Here is a 24,059-nt window from a genome sequence, read left to right as displayed (position 1 = left end):
GGCAAAGGCAAAGAAAGGTCCTAAGCTACTAAAGTAACTTAAGTACTACTATAAGCGCTAAACTATTTCTTTTCTTTCTTTCTTTTATTTCTTTAGATTCTTTCTTTAGTTCTTAGGTCTAAGAATTAGTTAGACCTTTTACTTAAGGTTAAAATAATAGGTCTAAGGGGATAATTATAGTAAGGTTAAGTAGTATAGTTATAAGAATTATGTAGTAGTTAATTTAAGGGATAAATTAATAAGAAAGCTACCTACTTATTAAAAAAGGGATTTATAGACCTAAGAAAGGATTAGAGGGTATATAATTATTTATATATAGTTATTATTATTAGCCTTAATACTTTATATAGAAATACACTACTAGTTATTACTATACTTTTATTTATTTAGAGAAATTTACTCTTTTTGTAATTACTTTATTAAATTATACTTTTATTTTAGTATCTTTATAGATTAGGTCTAAGAATTGCAAGACCTATTAATTAATATATATATTATTATTATTAGACGTTATTATAGTGTAGGTAGTTTTCCTATGTTTTACTATTCCTCTTTTCCTTTGTTAGGTAGCCTAAATACCCTACCCTTTTTTAACACTTAAAAGCTATAGTATTATATTAAAATAAAGTTACTTATTAATAAGTATAAGAAGTAAAAGAGTAATATAATAGTAGTATTAAAGGCCTATAGGCTAAATAACTAAGGCCTATAGGCTAAGGTATCTATAACTAAAGAAAATAAAGCTAAAATAAGTAACTAGAGTGCATATAGGGCGTAGGTAATAAGCTAAAAAGACTATCCTAGGACAACGTAAGTAAGTAGCTTACTTAGCGCTATTACTACTAGGGGGTATAGTGTTACTACTTTCCTTATTATTAGCGTTAGCCTTAGCCTTAGCCTTAGTAGTAGTATAGTTAAAGTATAGCTATACTTTTTACTAAAAAACAAAGTAGTACTATATATATATTAGTAATAAGTAGTAGTAAGTAGCTTATAAGTAGTAAAAAAGAAGTAATATATATAAGCTACTATAAAGGTAATATTCTTAATAGCTATAATAAAGCAGCTAGCCTACTCTTTATTAAAGAGGGGAGTAGTAGTAGTAGCACTAGTAGTACTAAGCATAAGTATATCTAAGGGTATAGTAAAAGTAGCTAGAATAAGGGGTATAGGCAGAAGCACTAGGGGTATAACAAGGACAATAGGAGGAGGCACTAGAGGTATACTACTAGTAGTATATACTACTATAAGTATATATACTATATTATTACTAGTGTTATAGAATATAGTTTAAAGCTAAAAGAAATTAGTATATATAAATTAAATAAGCAGTAAAAGAAATACTTATAGTAGTAGTGTTAAAAGTATCCTTAGTAAATATATCCTAGGTATATATAGCCTAGTTAAGCACCTAGTAATAACCTAGGAGTAAAGTAAAGATCTAAGTAATAAGTAAGTAAAGTATAAGTAGTACTAAAGATATATAAAGAGAGGTTATATAAGGCCTAGGTATAAGTGCCTACTGTTAGTATAATAAGTATATTATATACCTTAGCCTAAAAGAAAAAGTAAGTAAAGAATAAGTAGTAATAATAATAAAATATACTACCTTAGTTAAAGTAGTATTTAGTAGCCTTATTAGTGTAAAAGTAGTATATATAGAGTATATAAAGTATATTATATACTTTACTATACTTATAGTATATATAGCCCTTTTTTTTAGTAGGCTTCTATATAAAGTTAGTAATAAATAAGAGTAGTAAGTAAGTAGTATAAAGTATACTTTTATACTACCCTTAGGGGTAGTAAGGCTAGCCTTTAGGAGACCCTTAGGGGGGCCCTTAGGGGGCTTAGGAGGACCCTTAAAAGGCACTATCTATAAAATAAAATATTAACGCCTAAGCAGTAAATAAGTAAGTAAAATAAGTGTATAGTAGTAGTTAAGTAAAAAGAAAAGTAAGTAAGTATTTAAAATTTCTATATAGATATTAGTATAAAGTTATAAAATAAGTATAGAAAGTACTATAAGTATATAGTACTTATAAAAAAAATAAAGTAAAAAGAAGTATAAAATATACTTCTATTTAAATATAATAATAATAAGTTAATAAGGCTAGTAAGTGTAGTAAAAGTATAAAGAAAATAATAAAATTATAATAATAAAAAAAAAGGATCTATATAGTTAATTTAGGTTAAAAAAAAAAGAAAAAAAAAAAAAGAAAAATAGCTATAAGAAGTTATTTATATAGGCCTAGGGAGGCCTAATTTAAAGGGAAAGTATATCTAAAATAGGAAATTAGAAGAAAAAGAAGAAGCTTTTTATACCTACCTAGGTTTAAATAAGAAACTAAAAAAAAAAGAAAAAGCCTCTTATACCTACCTAGTTTTATATAATAGTAATAATATATAAGACTAAGTAAAGAAGTTATAGTAATACTATAGAAAAGGAAAATTATATAAAGAGGATATATAGTAATATAGTAGTATATAAGAGGCTATAGAAGCTTATAGCGTAGTAGGGTAGTAAAGGAAACAGCACTAGAGCTAGTCTACTCTAAAGAGGCTTCTAGGACAAAAGCCTAGAGGAAAAGGGCACTATATTAAAGATAAATAGGCTAAATAGGCTAAGCATAGGTTAAGTATTATATAATACTAAATAAGTAAGGTATATAGTATAAGTGCATAGGGTGCATAAGAGGATTATATACTTAGAGGGCGCACAGAAGTAAAGTAAGCGTATATACACTAGGAATACTTAGGGGAAAAAAGGAAAAAGAAAAGAGGAAGTAGCTTTTAGCTTTAGTAATACTATATACCTACCTTTGCACTTGCAGCGTGTTTACTTATCACCCTAGTCACCCACCACCATTTGACACTTTATTAAACGGGGAATGCGCTAACAGTGTTTGTCCTGTTGACTTTCTGCAAGCATTCCATGGGTTGATAGATTGTGAAGATTTCAATTGGCTAACAAGCGACAACGCTTGGTGAGCAGAAAGAAAGACCAAAATGCAAAGTATGACACCATACACAAACATCATGATCAGTTGGCCAACCTTGACCAGTGCCGTAACAATCTCATAATCTTTCGCATCTGTCAATCGCGCTACGTGACAACCTCGTCCACAGCACAAACGCACACACTCAGAGGGGAGGCATGACTTCCTCCCTTGATTGCTTCTCGATGCTCCTATCCGATCTCACTACGGCATGAATCTTCGTGTCGACGTTGAGGCTCAGAAGATCGGGTCTACTGTAGTGGCCTGTGCAGTCTACGAACATCTTCGCTCTATTGATTGAATCCATATCCAAATCGGCGTAGATGATAGTTTCCGTCGTCTCATCCACAGGTTCCGTGAGACGGCGACCGTCCGGGCCAAAGATGGCTGAAGTACCTCCGCCGGGGTTACACATCATGAGGCCACGGGAGCTGTCATGTGTCTCAATTCCTCCATTGGTGATCAAAGCAGTGCAGTGAAGAACAAACGCGCTTGATTCAATAGCATAAGTACGAGAGAGCGTTTGACAACCTTTATGTCCAGTTAGCGACGGAATGTTGGAATTGACGGACATTTCGGAATCTCATCACCCACCTTCCGCACTCATCGACCACATGTCTGGGCCAGTACCAGAATGGGGTGTAACGCTCGGCCACGCTGCTACGTGAATTTCCTCTTGCTGGGCGATGGTGTTGTACTTCAGAAGGGGTTGAATGTGCTCCCAGCATGCCAGAGAACCAACCCGGGCAAAGGAGAGGTCACCCACGCTTCTCAAGCAGTGGCCAGAAGCATCGCCAAAGATGGTTCGCTCCATATGCGTCGGCTTCATTTTCCGACGGTGCACTTTAATCTCACCATCTTGACCGATCAGGGCTTGTGCGATGAAGAGTGAGTTGTTGTCGTTTTCGGAGAACCCGAAGGAAACAGCAATACTGTTGTCTTTGGCGCAGGCTTGGATGGCGGCCATTTCGGGAGAGTCCAGCTGTAGAGAGTTCTTGATGTAACGCACGTTGAGGTCGAAGTCGATAAGACGAGTCCAGATCCACACTGGATAACCAGGGATCCAGCACTCGGGGAATGCAACGAGTTGGGCGCCGTTCGAAGCGGCCTCCTTCATCAGCGCACACGTCTTCTCAACAGCAGCTGGCAGGTCAATCCATACCGGCTCGGCCTGGGTGACTGCGACTTTGACACTTCGGGTCGACATTCTGATGCAGCAAAAAATGACTCGATGTAAAACAAAGATTGATAGTTGAAAACTGAAACAGGTGTGTAAGATATATGAGTGCAGATGAACGCCAAGTCCAAGCTCGCCTAACGAACATCGTATTACAGCTTATCTCGATCCATGAAATAATTGGTCCAACGGGCCACCCTTGACTGCCTGTTGATTGCATCGCATTTGGTGTTATCTGGGCATAAGCGCTATTCACATAATAGTGACGAAGGGAAACGAGGGACTAGAGCCTTGCTGTTTTCCACGACTTCACTGATAATGAGGAGGCTGCTTCACAATATCATCGTGGCCGAAGTTTAGTGGCTTGTCGCCCGGCTTTAGTGGGCTCTAATGCAGTCAATCCAGCGCTGACCGCCGACTTCCGCAATGATATTCTCACTCGACCAACCGGAGATGTGTAACCAAGGCAGCCGATCAACAGTACAAATTGCGCCTCTCACAATCCCTCAAACAGGTGCTGTATATCATGGCTCATTGAACGATAAAGCAAGAGGACAAGCTCTCTTACAAGTCTGGTCGCAGTGTTTCGTGGACGCTAGAGGCAGAGTGATCACATCCCACAGCGCTCTCCCCAACATGATTTGGCGTGCTACAATGGCAGAGTGATAGCCCCGCAGATCAATAAGCACCGCCCTCCCAAGGCCGATCAAATCGAGTTCCTTGAGACCCTTCTGAATGCAACTCGAGCCAGTCGAGATACACAACCCACTTGTTCTCCGTGATCTCACGTAGATCGAACCCATCCTGGCCGGCGTCGACAGAGTATCCGTTAACACTTAGATAGCTTCCCCACTTCCTGCCTTCTTTCCAACCGTCTTTCTTGGGCCTCCAGACTTTGGTCAGCGCACTGCCTTCAACGCTGTCTTTTCCTGACCCATTCTTGTCATTTCTGACCCCCATTTCCTCCAAGTCAACTTCTGCTACCTCTCCTTGTCCCATCAAGATGATGCATCTCATTCCACAAGTCTTGCAAAAGAGAAAGTGCAAGTCTTTCTGGTAAACTGAATAGTCGCCGAGGTCCTCGTACGGATTGAGAGGCTTCAACAGCATGAAGTCATCCGGAGACGATGCAAGGCGCATGTGGAAGAACCCCGCCTTCTGGCAGGTGGTGCAGTTGCATTTGTAGAACTCTTGGTGAGATCGTGGCGTATTCGCTTTCGGTGGCCGTGGCGGTGGTAAAGTATGCGGGAATGTCAGGAACACGATGTATTGCGTTTCACCACAATGGCATGATCCTTTATACGGCCGCCTCGCTGGAACTTCCATTGTCACGGGGTTTTCCAGCTCAATGTGCTGAAAGCTTCGTTAGAAGTTCGGCTCCAGAATTGAAGTTTGTTGGGACACACACACTCGTGGGGTTGGTTGTTTGCCGACCTTACGAGAACCCCGCAACATTTCGGAAGCGGGGAAACTGCAGAGGGGCATTCTGTGTGACATCAAGACATTCTATCATCCAATGGCAGGCTTTTGTCAACTCCCTGCAAATGGTCTCGTAAGCAAGGTATGTTAATCGTGATTCTAACGAAGCACGGCAATGAAGGAGGGGAAAAAGCGGCACTCATAGGGTATACAACGAGTCTCGAACTTAATACATTGTATTAGCTGTCTGACTGCCTTCTATTCTCGCAATCATATTTACGTTACCATGGTGCTGGTCCATGTCTGTCCGAGAAAGATGCGGTTACTCCGTTGGAATTCAGCGTCGCCAATTTCACTGCCTGGATAGAGCCAAGTGATGCTTCGTCACCGCCCTTGTAACCGCTCATGTTGGTCGCACAGTAACCAGGGCAACAGATGTTGACCTTCCATGAGTTATCGTCTCTGAATCGTGCAGCAAAGGTCATTGCTGCATGATTAAGCGCAGCTTTGCTTGAGCCATATTCCAGTAACTCAATGGGAGGATACTCCACTTTTGGATCAGTCCGAACGGCAAGACTCCCTAGGCGAGAGCTAACGAATACAACACGACGCGTCTTTGAAGAATTGTGAAGAAGAGGCATGAAGGCCTCCGTGACGGCGATCGAGCCAAATACATTGGTGTTGTAAACGGTTGTGAGTCTTTGCCGAATTGAATCCTCTGGCTTCCCCGACAAGATACCAGCATTGTTGATCAATACGTCGAGGTGTCCAAATTTAGCTTGGACCTTTTTCACGGCCGATGCTATGCTGTCGTCGGACGTGATATCCATGACCAGAGGCTCGACGTTGAGTCCTGCACTCTGAAGCTCCGCGGCCGCTTTTTCAACAGCATCCTGCCGTCTTCCCGCCATAAATACATGAAAGTCGGGGTGCTCAGAAGATAACCGTTTTGCAATCTCAAAGCCGATTCCTTGATTTGCTCCAGTCACAAGAGCAATTGTTGGATCTGCTGACTCTTTGGACATGTTGATGTTCTTTCAACTGGTACAGGTATCTATGGCTAGTAATGATGTCTAGAGTTGACGTAAGGGATGAATCTGGCGGTTTTGTATAAGTGAAGTTCAAATCTGATGACTTAGGAAGAAGGGAGGAGGAAGAGCTTCCATTTATAAGGCAACATAGGTTCAAAGCAGGTTTCATTCAATTGCGTCAAGACTACTTTCACTCCTGCATGTTGTGAATCCTCGACCCTCTGCACGGCACTGACCCTCCAGCCGCTCTGGCCGCGAGAGGTTGCAGGAAACGATCCCAGTTAGATTTGTCACGTGGTAGCCAGCTGTCACAGACCAATAGAGCACTTCACGTTACAGTACGCTCCAATCTATAAGGTTCTTCAAGTGTTTCGGCATGCGGGGTTTTTATATAGAAAAGCAGGAGATCTCATAGCGATAAAATCCCTACGATTCAGCTTCTGTTCAATACGAGGCCTACGGCCACGTTGCTCTATCACTCACTCCATTGCGCTCCTTCACGCCAGCAGGTACTCAGAACGCACGTGATAACAAGGCTCAAGTCGAACGTCTATTTCAATGTTCTGCATATGAAACAAGACTTGATCCAACATAAATGTGCCGAATGGTAATACATATTAGATCATAGTGCCGAAGCCTCCATTCTATACAAAAGCCCACGTGCCCAAAGCCCTAACATATAAGATGGTAACATTAGACATATATCTCCTTTAGCTGACAAGTTTGTAATAGTCGCTACATTAGTGATCAATGTATGCGATACAGTCCTCCTTCCGGCCGTCCCGGATCTGATAGTGTAGATTGGTTGTAGAAACTGGTAGACAATAGCACGGCAGCGACGTGAAGAGATGCAGTGACTGAAGCAAGCAACGCGCGTCCAACAACACAAGAAACAAGGACCTAGCATAAGCAATAGCCAGGTAAGGATAGGTAAGTGTATATAGTCTTCTCGAAGGCTGACCTACTCGAGGATAAAATCCTTGAGGTTAACTATATACTTAACTAACATGTAGATATACTCGTGTCTATTGTGTGAAGACTGTCTACCTGCATATGGCTTGTGACAGTAAGGTACAAATGTTTATACCTTAATCCTAACCCGCTAGTTCTTGCTACTAAAAAGAATGATATTTTCAAAAAAGCTGGGCCCTAACCAGGGATCGAACCTGGGACCTCTCCCACCCTAAGGGAGAATCATACCGCTAGACCATCAGGGCTGTTGAGTGGATCGATCGATCTGCAGGGTATTCCGGATACCAATCAAGGGGTTGTAAGATGAATGTCTAGCAATGCATTGCCGTCATGTACTGTAAGTATCTTAGGAGATTAATAACCTATTAAAACTGGCCGAGGTCTATGACTACCTATCTTACTATATCAATATGGGGACTATTACATGTTACATAACAACTAAGCTAACAGCAAGTCATAAACGTGGCTAGGACTATGTTGCGCAAAGACGACGCCGTTAATTGCGGGCAGCAATTAACGCCTTATACCACATCGTGACAGACTAGAAACCAGTTCCTTAGGTAGTAAAACTGCTTATTTAGAGTAGTCGAGTTTGGCCTCAGCAAAACGCTTCTTGGCTATGGTGTACTGCCTCATTGCCGACTTTGCGTCCACCTTGGCGATCGGGGAAGGAAAGGAACGTGTAGTTAGGGATCCACCTAGGAAAAGCATTAGCTGTGTGCAATGCAATGGGTCTGACGAATGCCTACTGAGTCAACCACCGCAGTTCCTCCTAGTTTGGCAGACCCCTCAGGGTCTCAGCATGGCTAAATATGCAAGTTGCTGAACTCCTCTTTGTGATCTTCGAGTAAGAGCCATCTGCTGCCAGGAACCTTGGTCATTTACCGCTTGATACTTTCAGGATGTACTTTGCGAATGGGCTCGGTCCTGTAAGAGCCTTCCATGTAGACCCAGCGTTCCGTGTTAATCTTTTTCGAGGCTGGATCCTACTACTCATTTATCAACATCGAAACGAAAGGAACGACTTGGGCAACTTGCATGTGACCTTCGGAGTTCTGCCTGGTGCCTATGCCGGTACGCGCTACTTCGCCGTTAGCGAGAACGATCTCCATACCGCACTAAATTACTAGTAGTCGACATATGGAGTAGGTCTGACTCCATGATCTCGTGCATTTCCAATAATAAAGCCGTTCCGAAGCTTCGGACAGTCCAGCCAGACCCTGTCCCGCAGACCGTTCTCGTCCAGGTACTTCTGCGTCTAGAAATAGTTCACGCCAGGGTCAACAAGGCAGTAACACACCTCGGGATTGACATTGAGGATACGGTTCATGTGGGTTCCCAGGTTCACGACCAAGCTCCCCGATACTCTCGGGCGGTACCACCTCTCAGTTATACAAGTTGTGCATATAATGCGTTTGACAGGCTCCCTCAAGGTAGTCGTCGTCTTCCAGAGGAACATCTTTGATGATCTCTTAAAGGTTATCCTTCCCTGCCGCATCTTTGAAGACTCGGCGCAAAAGCTTGGACCATTTCGAGGGAGATACCAGTAAGCATCGATCGAGGAGAGGGCACCGTTCCCGAGAACCCATTCTTTGTACTAGTGATATTTGATGCCATCTTGCCGTCAGTAGTCAAATTGGCCAATAATTGGTAATGGTCTTAGGAAATAATTTTGAAATCAGTAAGCTTGATGGGCTTGATTACTGAAGAGTTTGGACTTGGACAGTCCGCGGAGATACTGCTTATTTATTCAGAGTATGTCACTAGTCCACAGAGCATGAGAGCTGCCAATTCATGAGCGTGGTAAGAGATGTCGTCAGAGTCATACGACAATGAACTTTCGGCGTCCAAATCGTTGTTATTCACTTTGCTCTGGCGGCCACAAGGGATCCATCCGATATTCTGATTGATGGCGTAGGTTGACACGCCCATAAAAGGCCCAAGGGTCTGTTCGAAGCGACGTTTTCTCTTCTAATTACCCAAGTTGGCGGCAGGGTGCCAGAAAAGGTTCGTCTAGTCCGGTGGGAATCTCCAAATGAATATCGATATGTTGTTTGTTTCAAGCAGAGCATTTCCAGTTGTGCAAACCTACTCCGATTGCCGATGATAGTGGACGATGCGGCAAAAGCATTCAGTCGCGCATTAACCCAGGGCCGTTCAGTCCGACGTAACCACTAAAACTTTTGCCTCGCAAGGGCGCCCAGCCATCACTCAAAAGGATACGAAGAATCGCGAGGACGGACGGGGTTACCGAAAATCACCATATATACATGCAGATACCTCACAGCCCTCAGGAACCGCCTGTTATCTTTTTTTATGTTTTTAGGTATGTTAGATGGATGATTGAATCTTGACCAGCGGGGGTCGTTGGGAATGAGTATGCAATGTATCATTAATAACTCTATCGAATTTCAGACCATCGGATATTACAATGCATTGCATAGACTTCCGTCGGACATGTTACTTCTACTTCATGCTCCCTCTTAGTGTGGAAGTATTTGAGTTACGGATGAATACATGGACCTCTGCGTATTAACACGTGCAGTATTTAACTTAAGTAAATCGCTCTCTCTTTTATTACCTACCAAATCTTCGTTGACATCACAAATCCATTTTCCTAATTCAATCCAAGCACACTTATTCCATTGTAGATACCTAAATTGAATCACGCTATTCACTGAAGATTAACATGTCTATATCTCCTAACACTCCAGTCACTGAACGCATGATCATCCCTGTCAGGGGAACCAAGGAAGATTGGAAGGAGCCCCTCAAAGCCTATCTTCTTGCCTTGAAGCAGCAGAATGGTTACCTCCGTAGTCGCTGGGGACCTTGGTCTGAGAACGAGCAGAACCTTGATCTACTCTCTGGTATTAGAAGAACCCTGTTCATGATGGTGGAGGTCATCTAACAAAAGCCAGGCTGGAAATCAAAGGAGGCTCGCGACCAATTCTTCGCTTCTGACGTGTTCGCAAAGAGGATGGAAGAGTTCAAAAAGGTTACGACGGGCCCCATCAAGTCACACTTCATCAAGTTCGTTCCTTACGCGCCCAGAGCAGCGATTAATTCTCCCATCACCGAGTGCATCACCATTAGCAGCCCATCTATGACTGAGGACGAGATGAGGGCATGTCTTGACAATGCGCGAACGATGGACGGGCTCCACGACCTTGCTAGTGGTTTCGCCGTTGGCGACGATGTTGGTGATAGCAAGGTATTCGTTGTAGCGTTGGGCTGGGAGAGTCTCGAGCAGAGCAGAGCGGCCGACAAGTCAGCCTACATTCCCGCTACTGGCAAATCTGTAGAATGCCATCATGTCAATTTTCATTTCCCAATCAAGGGGTTCTCTCCTACCAACACTCACTAGTCGTAGAGGTGCACGTTTGGTACAACCATTAGCTACTATAGATTCACCATATTGTTTTACCAGTCATAGCGACATTCCACTTTACCGCAATCAAAAATATCTTTATCGGCTTTTTGCAACGTGCAGTTGCACTTGTTATTTCATTTAGCTTTTCGGGAAACCCCAACTGACAAGGATCTACGTAAAGCATGTCCATAGGTACTGAAACAAGGTTATCGATCCGAACTTGGTTCTACCAATGATTATAGTCACTCGGCCCAACAATACATTGCTCTTGGGTGAGAATTTCATTGATTAAAAATACTAACTGAACCTGAAAGTCAGTTACGCTAGGATGTATCCTGCTACATTGCTTGGTAGAAAAGACAGTTTGCATGCTAGCAGTAGAAGGGCGTGTGGTAAATGATAGCTAGTAGTGGGTGATAATGGCTTGAGAAGTGGAGTAGAGAACTTCATGTACGTGCATGGATGGGCGGTCTCTAAGTTTTGAGTCAAGAGTACTAATTCTTTTGTTTTGCGAGACAAAATGCCTGGAATTGGAGTCCGTACTTACATTGAATTTGACCAGTTATTGTTTATGACAGATGTACCTGGTTCATGGCTTTAAAGTTCAGCCCATCATGAAACCTCCCTCTCGAAGGAACCAATACCTAGCACCTGCAACGCACATATTCACAATCCCGCGTGTGGCAGACCCATGGTGTAAACTCAAAGTTCCTGCAGATCCGGGAGACCCGGATGGCATGGCACAATAGTGGCAAAGCTTGATAGTTTTATCTCGTATGCAGATTACCATGGTCAAAAACCATCCGCCTAATGTCTCCTACTATCCATACCCGGATTTTACAGCGGTTTTCATATAATATCAATAGTGCAGAACTTGCCGGTGCAAGCTTATACCTCGTTACAGAGCATAAAACAGGTCGTGTTACGAATTGATCATCTTAGGCAACTGGAAATCTTGGCAGTCGTACATTGAAAGCCTTGCTTGCAGATGGGTTCAGCGTAACCGTTTTATAACTCAGACAGGGGTCTTTTGCTCGTCAAGTCACCGTCAAGGTAGTTGACTTTGGTTCATCGGATGATCTAGAAGAGGTAATGGAAGGCCAGGATGCTTTCGTTAAGAGTACTCTGACACACGATGATACTCCAAAGCGGCTGATTGATGCCGCAGCCGCCTCAGGAGTGTATTCAAATTCAGTTTGGACGCCAACAACTGTAATGTCCATGGGCTGTCTTTCTTCGTCAAGAAAGATCTAACTGGCAAAACCCTCCTCCTAAAGTGTGAGGAAACTGGCAAGAGCTGGAGTGTTATTTACAACGGTTCATTGTTGGACTGTAATCTGCGCTCTGATTTCATAAACATTGATATTTACGTAGGAGGCCATGCCTCTACAAACATACTATACGCCTAGAATAGCAACATAGAAGTATAGTACTTATACCTTGGTTTTGGCCTACTATATGCCTATTAATAAGTATATTTACCTGCTGATCAGTGTCTCTATCTGGTTACTAAGTAAAAAGCTAGCGTTCATAACTCTTGTGGAGGTGTGAAGTGTGTACAGTACCAGCTCAAAAGTCTTGCAACAGCCATGAAGGTCACGTGATGCTTGTCTCACATAAACCAAGGCTGAACAATCCGGTTATTATGATAATGTTGTGTAAATCCCTTATGAATATGGGTTACACGGTGGGATCCTAGTTGCTTGATTGGGTGTTCTTTTTGCTGTAACAAGACTTTTGAGCCAGTACTGTATGTTACTCATTTGGGTGGTAAAGAGGGCTGAAAAAGTGGCGTTGTATTAAGGGGTGTGTGTTTTAGGCGTCTATGATGGAGTAGCCACGTCATGTGTGAGGGATGAGTGAGTGAGTACATGTAATAATCACGCATGCCAGATCAACGCTATATTGCGACTATTGGAAATAGACGACGAGCCATCAGCCCTAATATCAGCCGTTTAGTAGGGTGGAAATCTGAGAGTGTTCCACGAGACTATCTAGACCCAAGCTTGGGTGTAACTAGACATTCCTTAGCACACGTTTCGTTGAGCCATGGCAAGAGTCTTCAAAGGTGTTCTCGTTGTGGGATGCAGCCCAATCCATGCGCATCACGCCGCCACTGTGAGCTACGCAATGGGCTGAAAGTCGTGGGAATGGATCAATTTGCTTCGGTAACGTCCGCTCCCTGCAGTAACACGATAACGGCTGCGAGAAGGCTGAAGAGGATTATTTTGTATAAGTTCTCAACTATTCCGCCCTGGATTTGGATGGCATTGCAACCAGACAGCAGATTCCGAGACCTTCAACCCGTCACTAAATAGCTCAGCTTAGGGAACCTTTCTGATCCTGTGCTACCGATACCGTCAAGATGAAGTGCGAAAGAGCCTTGCAATGCATCGTCGGTGGTTGGGGCTACCTCAATGCTACATTGACGTAAGCCAGTCCCTAAGACGAAGCTGTCGTCGCGGATGCGTTCTCTCCTCCCCCTCGACGCAAATTACTCATCAGCTTCCAGTAACACCAACACCGGCGAGCTCATCCCAGAATGGCACAGCATCTACCCCTCCGGCGGTTCAGTCTACGCGCCCTCGGGCCATATCTCCTTCGTCATCACCGCCAATGACACCACCCAGGCAGACGTGCGCCCCAAAACTGTTACTCTCCCCGCGAAGCCCACCGACTCGGACCATGACTGGGCCCTCGTCGCGCAGCACAGCCTCGGCGTCTTTGGCAACTACCGCTTCTCCAAGGTGACTTGTGACGGCGGGAACGACAAGTACGGCGACAAGGGCAACAAGGGCAAGGGAGGGAATCTCAAGAAGGGCCCCTCGGGCGTGCTGACGGTCGATGTGACCTCAGCTACTCTTCCCAGCTACGTTGGCCTTGAGCTCGTCAACACATTTGAGTTCACAAACGACTGCAGCAAGCACGTTCTCAAGACGGACTTTGGCGGCGGCCTGGTCCAGACTGTCTGGTTCTATCGCTTGCCCCAGGAGAATGTTTTTCCTTAGGCGAAGATGCTCAATGATGACCGTGGCCGTTCGCAGGGAGTGCATAAACCTCGAGTCGACTTCGGATATCATGCATCGTTGGTCGGTGCCCGTATAATATACAGTACAAATAGGATATAACACCGGTTTCGACTTTGGCAGGCTCTCTGACCGTGAATCGTAGAAGTCGATTGCTAATACAAGGAAATGTAGCGCCCTGAGACGAGGAAGGTTACTGGAATGGCGAGCGGCCCTTTTGACTACACAATCGTGTCCTTGACTGATAGTAAGCTGCAGTACCGAGGAAAGGATGCCATTCGGTTGGAGCCACATGCGCATCACAATCGATCTACTAATCAGCTTGATGACATAAATGGGCTTCTGGCTGCATCAAAAGATGAAATGCTTAGAAGTCTCGGGAGGATCGCGCACATCACACTACCGACAACCCAAATCACGTTCTCGTTGTTCGTCTTAGGCCATGACTTTGCGCCTTTCCTAAGTGGTCGCTGCGCTATTAGAGATGTAAGTTATCAGAGATGTAAGGATCGCGGCAAGTCGCAAGAGATTGGATCCTATCCCATAATACTTCGGCCCAGCTCCGGGCCCTGTATTAGCCGGAGGTCGCTACCGGCTCTACGACCCTAATGCTTATCTCGTCACAAAGAGGATAAACATGCAAGTAAAATGACAGAATTTGCAATGCACAGATTGGTTATCAGATCTAAAGGCTTGATCAGGTCACTTCTGGCTTCGTCTCGTGAATGCCACATGCACAGATACCGCCATTCCGGTGACTTGTTTGTCTTCTCTGAGGCTTTGAGACATCGTGCTGATCCCTGCGGCGTCGTATTTCAGGAGTGGTTATTAGCGGGCGCCACGCGAATGCTATGCCGGACGGGCTTCGCTGCCAGCATCATCGAAGTGAGCCCTAAACCGTTGATCAAATACCGGAAACAGTCCGAGTTGACGAACGAGAGTTATTGTCCAGCACAAAGTGAGAAGGAAGCCTAGCCTCATACATCTTGGCAGTCTAGGTGCCCTTCATACCGCGGCCTCTATTGCTTTTGTGTCTCAAAAGTACAGGAGAGCAGTGATTGCTCAGACAATGACTCCGCAACCTCTCTCCCAGGCTATCTTGATTGCCGCAAATCACCAGGCTCATCGTCAAAAGGTCCGCTACCGTTGGATCGAGCTGGCATGTGGTCGTCGCTGATCATCTGGTCTGGTGTGACCATGTTGCAAATTAGAGCCTTCGCCGAATTGGTACCCGAGATTAATCAAGGGGTAAGCAAAGTATAAGGCTGGACTTCAGGCTCTTTCTGACGGCTGCGCAGTGCATCTTCCTGGATTTCCACTTCCAGACAGAGTTTATTTCCCGAGCTCGACGCAATCCGTGCTGTCAAATATTTACTACTCGGGCCGTCAGGCTGAGATCCATCCCGCCTGTTTCGTGACGCCCGAAGACACCAAGGACGTCGCAACCACGATCAAGATCTTGACTTCAGCCTCCGTTCCCTTCACGGTCAAGAGCGGTGGCCACACAGCCTTTGATGGAAGATCCAATATTGCGCACGGCGTGACCATTGATTTAGTACGTCTCAATCAGATCACCCTGTCCGACGATCGCCAAACCATCTCAGTCGGACCTGGCAACCGATGGGACAACATCTCGGAAACACTTGACCCGCTGAGTCTTGCTGATGTGAGCGGACGAGTCAGCGATGTCGGCATCGGCGGGCTCATCCTCGGTGGTGGCATATCGTACTTTTCGGGACGCTACGGATGAGCCTGCGACAATGTTCGCAACTTTGAAGTTGTCTTGGCTTCCGGCGAAGTTGTCAATGCTTCTCCAAAATACAACAAAGATCTTTTGTTGGCTCTCAGAGGAGGTGGTGGGAACAATTATGGAATTGTTACACGATTCAATCTCACAGCTTTCAAACAGGGCGATGTATGGCTACACACCGCGCTGTACCCCCTTTCTTCAAGCACCGAGCTTGTGCCTGCCTTTGTGGACCTGTCTGTCAACGGTTTACCGGCAGATCCTGACGGGCATACATTCTTCGTCATGACCAATTTGGCATCTCTCGGTGGGTTTGCCATTGCGAACTACCTCTACTACGCCACGTCCCCTTCATCTGCGGGAGAGACGCCCGAGGTTTTTGCAACGAGTGCATCCGCTGCTGGATCATTTCTCAATACAACCACGGTAGCCAACATCACTACTGATTCCAAAGCAATCTCTGAACCATACGGGGGACGTAAAGCTTGGGCCGGGACCTCTGTCTACTTGGGAGAGGGGTCAACACAGTTCAGGACATCATTCCGTTCTATCAAGAGCATGCCAATCGTCTCCTGGATGAGGCAAAAAACACAAACGAGACAGTGGAACCGTTCTTCACCTATCAGCCCGTCACCGCAAATATTCTGGACGCAATGCAAAAGAACGGCGGAAACGCATTGGGGCTCACCCCGGAAAGGGGCCCACTGGTGCATATTTCGGTAGTCACACACTGGGAAACGTCACATCTTGACCATTTTGTGCAACAGAGTGCCGCGGACCTTATTTGCGAGATACAGGTTCTTGCAGAGGAGAGGGGCTTGTTTGCAGGTTACACGTACATGAACTATGCCGAGAAGAACCAGGATGTGTACGCTGGGTACGGGTAGGAGAACCACGAACGGTTGAAGGATATTGCAGCAGCCTACGACCCTGGTGGACAATTGAGAAACCTTTGGAGAGGTTATTTCAAAGTTCAAATACAAAGCTTTTCAAGTGCCTATGTCACACTGCTTGACAGTATCTCTTGTTGCTTATGTAGTGTTGATCTAGACACGCTTGAATCATAGTAGCCGGGCTGGCCGCTGATCATTTTATGTTAGCACAAGAAACAACATATGTAGCTCCCCCCCCCATTACCATTATGGCTTGTCGCACAACGTGGAAGGTGAGTAAAAGCGGCGAGACTCACCTATCTCACCCTATTAGCTAGAGGGCGAGGACCTGAAGAAGCTTCGAACACAGGTTCCATAGAATGGAATTTGGTTCGTATCTCAAAGGGATCATTCAAACACTCTAGCAGTAGTTCTAACAGCTTCTAAGCTTGGGCATCGCGTTATATTTATACCATTTTTCTTGGAGTCACCCTAGAAGATCTCTCTCACGTTCGAGCCGTGCGCAAATTTAGTATCCCATTCTGCTTTCAGGCTCTATACACTTTGCCATGTCGCTATTTGCTACTTAAGCGGCAGTCTCGACGGTGATACTGGCGGAGCCGGCAGATTTGTAACCTTCTGTTGCCAAAATCATGTAGTCGAACGAGGTACCAATGGTCATTCCAGCGTTCTTCCAGGCGTCAAAGATGTTCTGAGTAGTAACAGTGCCGCCGGTGCGCTTGTTCTGGCGGATGGCCCAGAACTGCTTGAAGGTCTGGGTACCGTCAATGGATGGTGCATTGACACGGGTGCTCTCGTACAGCTGGTACACAGAGCCGTCGCTGGTGACCTGGCCCTTGGGCGTAGCCGAGCTGCCAGGGTTATACTCTCCATGGTTCTCAACGATGTAGTACTCAATGAGCTTAGGAAGTAATGAGTCAGCTAACTTCTTTCAAGGTATTTCTCATCTTGACTGAGAATCGACTCACTGGGTTTCTAGTCCAGCCGTAAACTGTCAAGTAGCTATTGCCGTTGTTGACGGGAGAAAAGGTGCCAGAGTACTGGATGGTCTTGGGTCCGCCAGTCTGCCAACCCTTTCCGCCGACAAAATTTCCACCAGACTGCCACTGGACGCTGTAGGAGCCGCCGGCACCGTTGGTGTAGGTGACGGGAGATGCTCCATCGGTCCACCAGCTGTAAAAGTAACCGTTGTTGGTTCCCTGGGAAGAGGGGGTAGACTGGCGCTTGATCAGGTCCGTCGTGGTGACATGCTCGGCTGCTGGAGCGGCGAGAGCTCCAACGACCGCCAGTGTGGTCGTGAAGAAAGAAGCAAATGAACGCATTTTGAGGAAGGCTTGTATGATATATGTACAGAAAGATGAAAAAATCGTAGTGTTCGGGTTATAAGCAGACAGTCCGATAAGGTAGCAAGACAGAGAAAGAACATGATGAGGACATGAAAGGACGAATGGGCCTTTTTAACCATACTTGATCTTCTCTCGTGTCCATTCAGTTCTGATTATGGTATAATGGCCAGCTCCCCTGTGCGGTTTGCCTGCGAACTGGGATATTTACATGACGACACCACCGTGCCTTGAACAAGCCATTGACCAGTGCCGGTGATACTACCCCTTCCAGAAAGATCGACTTTACAGGCCTCACACAGCTATTTCTTTTAGCAGTGAAGTTGTGATTCGATTCTTATTGTTCGATCAGCGACGGCCAGTATGAACCAATCATGATGTTTGGGACGTAGTAGCGGATGCCGTAATGTTGGATGTAAATGAGCCAAGCTGGTATCGGTGTAGCACAATCCCTGCAAGGACCTCTGCATTATGTACCAGGAATCGCCTACGCTGGTAGTGCGACCGAATGAGGACTTGAGCAGCCGGCTCTTCCAAGTTTGGTCCCGTCTGTCATTTACCTGTTCTTCCATCGCCAGACGCGTCGGGCGCCAGGCACATTTCCCCGGGACAATGACAGCTATCTTCATCCCGGTCAATAATCATAAACATTGAGCGGGATCCCGCTCTTCTTGCTTCGGGGTATTTGCACTAGCGGCGGCCCGCAACCGTATCAGTGTCGGTTAGGATAGACATCTGCATGCTTGCTCGCTCTCCTAGTTTTGATGCTTCATTTATCAGCGGCTGAAGTCATCCAACGGTATGTGTCCGGTGACACATGCAATTCAGGTATTCTGCCGCTTAATACCAAGCCACTAATGTTACCGATAGACTGATCATGAGGGCATGAAAACCGAGGCGTAATTAGACGATTTCTTCTGTATCATCATATTGAGTATTACGCAGAATGATCGGCACGACTCTCTTGGTCTACAGTGTATTTTGCCTGAAACTGTGTTAATTCAGGCACATGTAGTCGGTCTTCCAGTGCAGACATTACGACGCCTTTCTTCTTTGCATGGTAATCATCCCCTTCGTTGTGATCTCTCCATGCCCCTCGTGAATATGCCAACACTTTGTTGAAGCTCATCCATGAGGTGAGGTTTCAACGTTAACTTGGCGCAAAAGAGTGTCCATACTGTCCTTCTGATGATTTTTTGGTCTTCAAATGCGACCATACAGAACCGCCAAAGCACAAGAAACCCTCATCAAGCATACCATTGGTGCCAGCATTGAGACTAGGCAAATTTGATCCCGGCTCTGTCGGTCTTCGATCAGCAACGCTTATCCTTATGATCTTGGACGCCACATTTCAATCGTCGGCTGTGGCGAACTCTAACGCTTAAAGGGATCAACCGATGGCCCCAAGCCACGCTGCCAACCGATCCAAAGCAGCGGACGGCCACACACATTCGAGGTGTTGCATTACTAGCAGGTTTAAGCGAGAGACCCTGACATGTCCGTTGGGCGTCCTAGCCTGCACAAACCCCGCATTTCGGCGCGTCCAGACTCTTCCCAAAGTGTTCCCAGACGAAGCACAAGACCACAGAGAGGCGAGACGACGACGTCAGTGCACCACCCACCACCCATTAGTCCCTGTAGTTGTTGTGCGAGTAAGATGACTGCCATACCTACTCATCAGACCATGGCCGCACCCTGTGAAGTGCGGGGGGCGTTGGCCGTTCTCTGCGGATGAAGCCAAGTTGCATCTCAACAGCGCAGGTGGTGAGGTGGATAGCTCACCTCCGCCACAACATCCTTTCGACCAACAGGCCCACTGTTGCTTATGAGACGAGGGTTCCATACTTCTGGCTACTATCGCGACTCGGCCGCCGAGATGACCTTGTCAAATGGTCTGCCCCGGTCAAACTCCTGCAAGACACATGCAAAGGCGCGCCTCCAGGAGATGCTCACGCCCGACTTGCTTGAGAAGCTCTGCCGTTTCTGGTTCAAGCACCTCAAGACGGAAGAAGCTTACATCCTGCCTCAGAAAAGTCAAATGGGGAGATGGTTCTTCTCTGACGTTAGCTTTGACGAGGTCTGCGTGTATGTTCAATTTGGTCGCAGAACACTTTGTGAGAAGTGGTAGTGTTGACGTGCCTTCTAGAAGGAAATACCGCCCTGTTCTTGAGGCTGTAAAGTCGGCGAGGGCATCGAGCAAAGACGTGCTTTCAATCATCAGGCCTTTCACACCTCTGCAATGGCTGAGCCTAGTCCTACTCCTGGATCAGGTACCGCGAAACATCTATCGGGGCTCTGAGTCGTCCATCGTCTTCAAGATTTTTGATCCCATCGCCCGCGAGATCGCCCAGCACGCTGTAAACGCCGGCGCCCCGAATCATAGCAAATTCCGGTACCGCGTAGCCTATCGAATGTGGTTCTACCTTCCTTTCATGCACTCCGAGGACTTGGCACTACATGACTTTGCCGCCAAGCAGTATCAGCGGATGAAGGATGACTTTGAGGAACTCATGGCCGATGACGGCACCGCCGGCTCTGATGATCAGCGAAAGTGTTGGGGAGTGTTGGCGGTGCAGAAGGAGTCGGCCAAAGACTTGCTGGAAACGAACTATGACTTTGTGGTAAAGCACCGGGACATCATCGTACAGTTCGGGAGATACCCGCACAGAAATCTGGTCATGGGCCGGCCTTCTACACCAGATGAGAGAAATTATCTCGAGAGCGGTGGTGAGTCCATCGGCAGTCGAAAGTAATGGCATCATTTTATTGGCACTTATTGATGCTGCAGACATACAGCAGTTATGTCGTTGTGGATAGGCGCACTGTTCATCTCTGGGTGCTAGTAAGGCAGTTTCACTATTTCTACCTTTTCCTCTTATCATTTTTATGCGCTTTGTTCTCGTCTTTATTCAGCATAGTGAGGAGGGTGTGCGCATAAAATACAACTCGTTATATGCTACCACCAAAAGTAGAATGAAGGCACACCAGGACTTGAAATGACATATAGTCAGCTTCATTGATACGCTTATAGTTTTGTTGATTTCGGCTGTTCATATAAGTTGTACTTCAAACTATGGGCCCTCTGTCTATCGAGTTGCAGGACCTTGATGTCCTCTCAGTCATGTTCTAACTACTAAGAAGTCGATCCCAGGAAAGCGGGTATAAGCTCTCGAGCCATTAGTCTCTTGACAAACGACTTACTCAAAAATGCTGCGCTTCTACACACTTGCATCTTGGAGCGCAGCTGGCTCAAAGCTCTATCATGTCTCCGTTTGCTTTTGGTTATCCTTACCGTAGATTGAAACTAAACAATTATTAACTACAATCTTTGGCTTTTCTGCATAACTTACCAGTTGAATCAGAACATAGCACAAGCTTCACGGCGGTTACTATGCCACCCATTGTTCATCAGAAGCACGACTAAGGAAACAACCGAAGTGATTTCTGCCAGATCTCGTTTCTGTGTGTCGTACAGCCATACGATGGTGCTGTTCTAACGAAAACAAAACTAAATCCTACATAGTCGTCTCTTTTGGAGGGTTCGGTGCTACACGTTGTAAGCGCTCGTGAACTGTTGCCATGTATGAACATGAGATAACTTTCCAAAAGTAGCCAACCGAGAAAGCGGTAAGCACATGCTGGACAAGGAAGAGAGCCGCTTACCTACCACTGGCTAGATAGCCTCGAACGGGACACTCATTGAATGGCACGAAGATCCCAAATGGGCCATCGGGTTGGTCTGCCACAGTAACCATGTTAATTTACTGACGAGTTGAAGGAGGAGGAAGGTAAGGTGCAAAAATAACGCTCCGGACTTGATTCTCTAAGATGTATCAATATGTGCTCGATCCGAGATACAATTCCGTATGTATGAGACAAGTATAAAGGCGCGTACAGAAAAACGCTATCTAGTAAGAAGATATAGTCACAGAATACCATATATTTGACCAGCCCAAGTGTATTGTATATGCACGTATGAAGCTCATGCAGAAACTTTATAAATGCAATAGGTAAGCATTGCTTTTCACTTGAATGTTGTTTTCTTGGTCAACGTTATTTGACCTCTGTGTTTCGGTAACTGTACCAACAATATCTGAACACGATTTATTATATATTCGTTGCGGTATATACGCCTGGGTCGTCCCAGATTAAACTAGTGCCATCTTACCGGTGTCAAGAACCTCGTTCTGGCAACTCTATAAGCTCTACGCAGACCTTTCTCCGCTCTCATAAGCCAAGGTCTGGATGGGGTATAGTTCTCCTCACGCTAGAGGGGGGGCTTTTTACCAGCGCCGCACCTGATGACTTTTGTATCTCTCACATGGTTGGGCTCTGGTTTGGAGATCCATATGATGTATGGTGGATATGTACCGACAAATATGAATAGCCATGATGCCGACGCAGAAGCTTGACGACGGAATTGCACAGGATGCCTTTGGGGAAGGTATTCAGTGATGAGCTGAGTTCGTATTGCCTAGTTCGTTACTCAACCATTGCTTTGGGAGGTTTTTGCACGTGTGGAAAGTGGCGAGGTTGTCTCCGCTGTGATGGCCTCGGATTCGCTGTCTTTCAGCCGACGTCTATCCCGCGTGCTTGTCGGCGAACCCTTCCCGTCGAATATGCGATCTTCTTGGATTGTCTGCAAAATTGGTGATAGCGACCCCCCCGTCTGCTCCACGGACGGAAGCGCCGGTGTCGCCCGATCGTTCGAGTTTCCTCCTACAGCCGTACGAGTGTTGCTGTCAGGCAAGGTGTTTGAAGGTATTGTCTCGGGACCTCGGCAGTTGCATGTACTCATCCGCGTGAACGCCAGCAGCTTGTTCAGAACTACAAACTCCATTTTGATCTTGACGCTGTAAACGAACGGTTTGCACATGGTCTGCACTTCGAATTTGTCGTTGTATTCGAGGATTATGAGGCCTGTGTCGAGAATGAAAACGACGGCGAAAAGAGCTCCTAGGTGACGAACCATGCTGGTGACCGCTTTCGGTTTTATCACGCTGAGAGGCTTGAGACTTTTGTAGCCTTCGTAAAGGAATACAGCGGCGATAATCGTTTCTTGGATGGTGAAGACAACCAGCTCGACTTTCTCGTATATTTTGAACGGCATGGTCCATTCTTTCGGCTTCGTGTTAGCGAGAACGAATATCACCGTCTCTGGGACATGCATGGTGGCTGCGTTGAATACGATCATTGTCAGGATTAGACGAATTTTGCGCTGGCTGTGAACAACAAGATGAAGCCGTGACCACAGGACAATAGCCTGGCCTGTGACCATGGCATACCAAGCAAAGGGAATCATGATACTGGAAGCGGTGACGGTTTGGTGGTAATAGCCAAAGTATCGAAGGACGAACGCGGTGACGTTAATATTGATGCCCGTATTAGCAACGATCATGCTCCAAAAGTATCTCCCTTGGCGACGTTTGAACGTGGTGAAGATGGAGAAAAATGTCTCAATGGTATTGTAATATGCAGTCGCGGCAAAAGCGACCATCACCATCGCCTGGGCTTGAGAGACCGAGATGGATCCTGTCTCACCCGCCATTTCTCAGGAGAGGAATAGAGAAGCGATACTGGGTGGTTCGACGGCGCCGGTGGTACGTTCCTGTTGCGAGGCATCGTGAGACACACAAGCGAGCGGTTGGCCGAAGACGGGATGGAAAATGCGATGGTATCGTTGAAATTACCGAGTAGGTGGAGAGATTCGGGGCTCACTACCTACTTAAGACGAGCGGAGCATCAGCCCCTGTTCACCTTGTAGTCAGATCTTTCCATATTAAGGTTTACTAGTCGCTCTTGGAGAAAGCTTAAATGTACTGCAGAATCACCGATCGGTGTTGCCTGTGAAACCGGTAGAATTGCAGACCCAATCGGCGTCTTACGGCTGACTCGTTCAATGTACCGACAAGATGGGACGGCGTGCGTGGTCGTTAGACGTGCGAATCACCAGTCGTTGATGCAAAGCCTTGCTGTTCTAGCTTACAACATTTGTGTCTCGTTATAGAAGGTCTTGCCCAACGGTGCCCATTACTGTTTGCCAGTAACTTTGGAGCTTTGGTATCAGAGATTAAGTTCC

The 24,059-nt window shown here is 45.9% G+C and overlaps 12 protein-coding genes and 1 non-coding gene across 13 annotated transcripts; 6 read left to right on the top strand and 7 right to left on the bottom strand.

Annotated features, from left to right (window-relative positions):
* Positions 1–3,144: 3,144 nt before the first annotated feature.
* On the bottom strand, positions 3,145–4,206 carry LY79DRAFT_675440 (carbon-nitrogen hydrolase; the record flags this gene model as incomplete). The annotated part of the gene is made up of 2 exons (XM_060564441.1): positions 3,145–3,530; positions 3,594–4,206. The coding sequence occupies 2 exons, from the start codon at positions 4,204–4,206 to the stop codon at positions 3,145–3,147; spliced, it is 999 nt and encodes a 332-aa protein (XP_060406754.1).
* Positions 4,207–4,478: 272 nt separating this feature from the next.
* On the bottom strand, positions 4,479–5,594 carry LY79DRAFT_574065 (uncharacterized protein). Its single transcript, XM_060559549.1, has one exon. The coding sequence runs from the start codon at positions 5,500–5,502 to the stop codon at positions 4,855–4,857; it is 648 nt and encodes a 215-aa protein (XP_060406753.1). The 5' UTR covers positions 5,503–5,594; the 3' UTR covers positions 4,479–4,854.
* A 282-nt stretch (positions 5,595–5,876) lies between these two features.
* On the bottom strand, positions 5,877–6,620 carry LY79DRAFT_664256 (short chain dehydrogenase; the record flags this gene model as incomplete). The annotated part of the gene is made up of 1 exon (XM_060562866.1): positions 5,877–6,620. The coding sequence occupies one exon, from the start codon at positions 6,618–6,620 to the stop codon at positions 5,877–5,879; it is 744 nt and encodes a 247-aa protein (XP_060406752.1).
* Positions 6,621–7,771: 1,151 nt separating this feature from the next.
* Positions 7,772–7,843, bottom strand: LY79DRAFT_t289. Its single transcript has one exon. It is a non-coding gene; the product is annotated as a tRNA-Pro (tRNA).
* A 771-nt stretch (positions 7,844–8,614) lies between these two features.
* Positions 8,615–9,284, bottom strand: LY79DRAFT_686190 (uncharacterized protein). The gene is made up of 2 exons (XM_060564653.1): positions 8,737–9,284; positions 8,615–8,716 (listed from the first exon to the last, which is right to left on the bottom strand). The coding sequence occupies exon 1, from the start codon at positions 9,094–9,096 to the stop codon at positions 8,857–8,859; it is 240 nt and encodes a 79-aa protein (XP_060406751.1). The 5' UTR covers positions 9,097–9,284; the 3' UTR covers positions 8,615–8,716; positions 8,737–8,856.
* A 925-nt stretch (positions 9,285–10,209) lies between these two features.
* Positions 10,210–10,965, top strand: LY79DRAFT_686186 (uncharacterized protein; the record flags this gene model as incomplete). The annotated part of the gene is made up of 2 exons (XM_060564652.1): positions 10,210–10,468; positions 10,520–10,965. Exons 1-2 carry the CDS (start codon positions 10,288–10,290, stop codon positions 10,963–10,965), a joined length of 627 nt encoding a protein of 208 aa, XP_060406750.1. The 5' UTR covers positions 10,210–10,287.
* A 1,068-nt stretch (positions 10,966–12,033) lies between these two features.
* LY79DRAFT_574061 (uncharacterized protein) lies at positions 12,034–12,292 on the top strand. Its single transcript, XM_060559548.1, has one exon. It carries the CDS (start codon positions 12,064–12,066, stop codon positions 12,223–12,225), a length of 162 nt encoding a protein of 53 aa, XP_060406749.1. The 5' UTR covers positions 12,034–12,063; the 3' UTR covers positions 12,226–12,292.
* A 574-nt stretch (positions 12,293–12,866) lies between these two features.
* LY79DRAFT_574059 (uncharacterized protein) lies at positions 12,867–14,117 on the top strand. The gene is made up of 2 exons (XM_060559547.1): positions 12,867–13,401; positions 13,484–14,117. The coding sequence occupies exons 1-2, from the start codon at positions 13,337–13,339 to the stop codon at positions 13,977–13,979; spliced, it is 561 nt and encodes a 186-aa protein (XP_060406748.1). The 5' UTR covers positions 12,867–13,336; the 3' UTR covers positions 13,980–14,117.
* Positions 14,118–15,194: 1,077 nt separating this feature from the next.
* On the top strand, positions 15,195–15,747 carry LY79DRAFT_675438 (uncharacterized protein; the record flags this gene model as incomplete). The annotated part of the gene is made up of 2 exons (XM_060564440.1): positions 15,195–15,245; positions 15,388–15,747. The coding sequence occupies 2 exons, from the start codon at positions 15,195–15,197 to the stop codon at positions 15,745–15,747; spliced, it is 411 nt and encodes a 136-aa protein (XP_060406747.1).
* LY79DRAFT_574057 (uncharacterized protein) lies at positions 15,643–16,675 on the top strand. Its single transcript, XM_060559546.1, is given in 2 exon segments — positions 15,643–16,311; positions 16,326–16,675. 2 exon segments carry the CDS (start codon positions 16,030–16,032, stop codon positions 16,629–16,631), a joined length of 588 nt encoding a protein of 195 aa, XP_060406746.1. The 5' UTR covers positions 15,643–16,029; the 3' UTR covers positions 16,632–16,675.
* A 527-nt stretch (positions 16,676–17,202) lies between these two features.
* Positions 17,203–18,008, bottom strand: LY79DRAFT_664253 (family 11 glycosyl hydrolase; the record flags this gene model as incomplete). The annotated part of the gene is made up of 2 exons (XM_060562865.1): positions 17,606–18,008; positions 17,203–17,538 (listed from the first exon to the last, which is right to left on the bottom strand). Exons 1-2 carry the CDS (start codon positions 17,957–17,959, stop codon positions 17,203–17,205), a joined length of 690 nt encoding a protein of 229 aa, XP_060406745.1. The 5' UTR covers positions 17,960–18,008.
* Positions 18,009–19,856: 1,848 nt separating this feature from the next.
* Positions 19,857–20,733, top strand: LY79DRAFT_531120 (uncharacterized protein; the record flags this gene model as incomplete). The annotated part of the gene is made up of 2 exons (XM_060556233.1): positions 19,857–20,065; positions 20,127–20,733. The coding sequence occupies 2 exons, from the start codon at positions 19,857–19,859 to the stop codon at positions 20,731–20,733; spliced, it is 816 nt and encodes a 271-aa protein (XP_060406744.1).
* Positions 20,734–22,097: 1,364 nt separating this feature from the next.
* On the bottom strand, positions 22,098–23,658 carry LY79DRAFT_574052 (uncharacterized protein). The gene has a single exon (XM_060559545.1). It carries the CDS (start codon positions 23,526–23,528, stop codon positions 22,467–22,469), a length of 1,062 nt encoding a protein of 353 aa, XP_060406743.1. The 5' UTR covers positions 23,529–23,658; the 3' UTR covers positions 22,098–22,466.
* Positions 23,659–24,059: the final 401 nt, after the last annotated feature.

The sequence above is a fragment of the Colletotrichum navitas genome, assembly GCF_030913465.1.
Source record: "Colletotrichum navitas strain CBS 125086 chromosome Unknown LY79scaffold_270, whole genome shotgun sequence".
NCBI lineage: Eukaryota > Fungi > Ascomycota > Sordariomycetes > Glomerellales > Glomerellaceae > Colletotrichum > Colletotrichum navitas.
The sequence above is the reverse complement of the archived record's forward strand: the minus strand, read 5'-3'. Positions and strand labels throughout refer to the sequence as shown.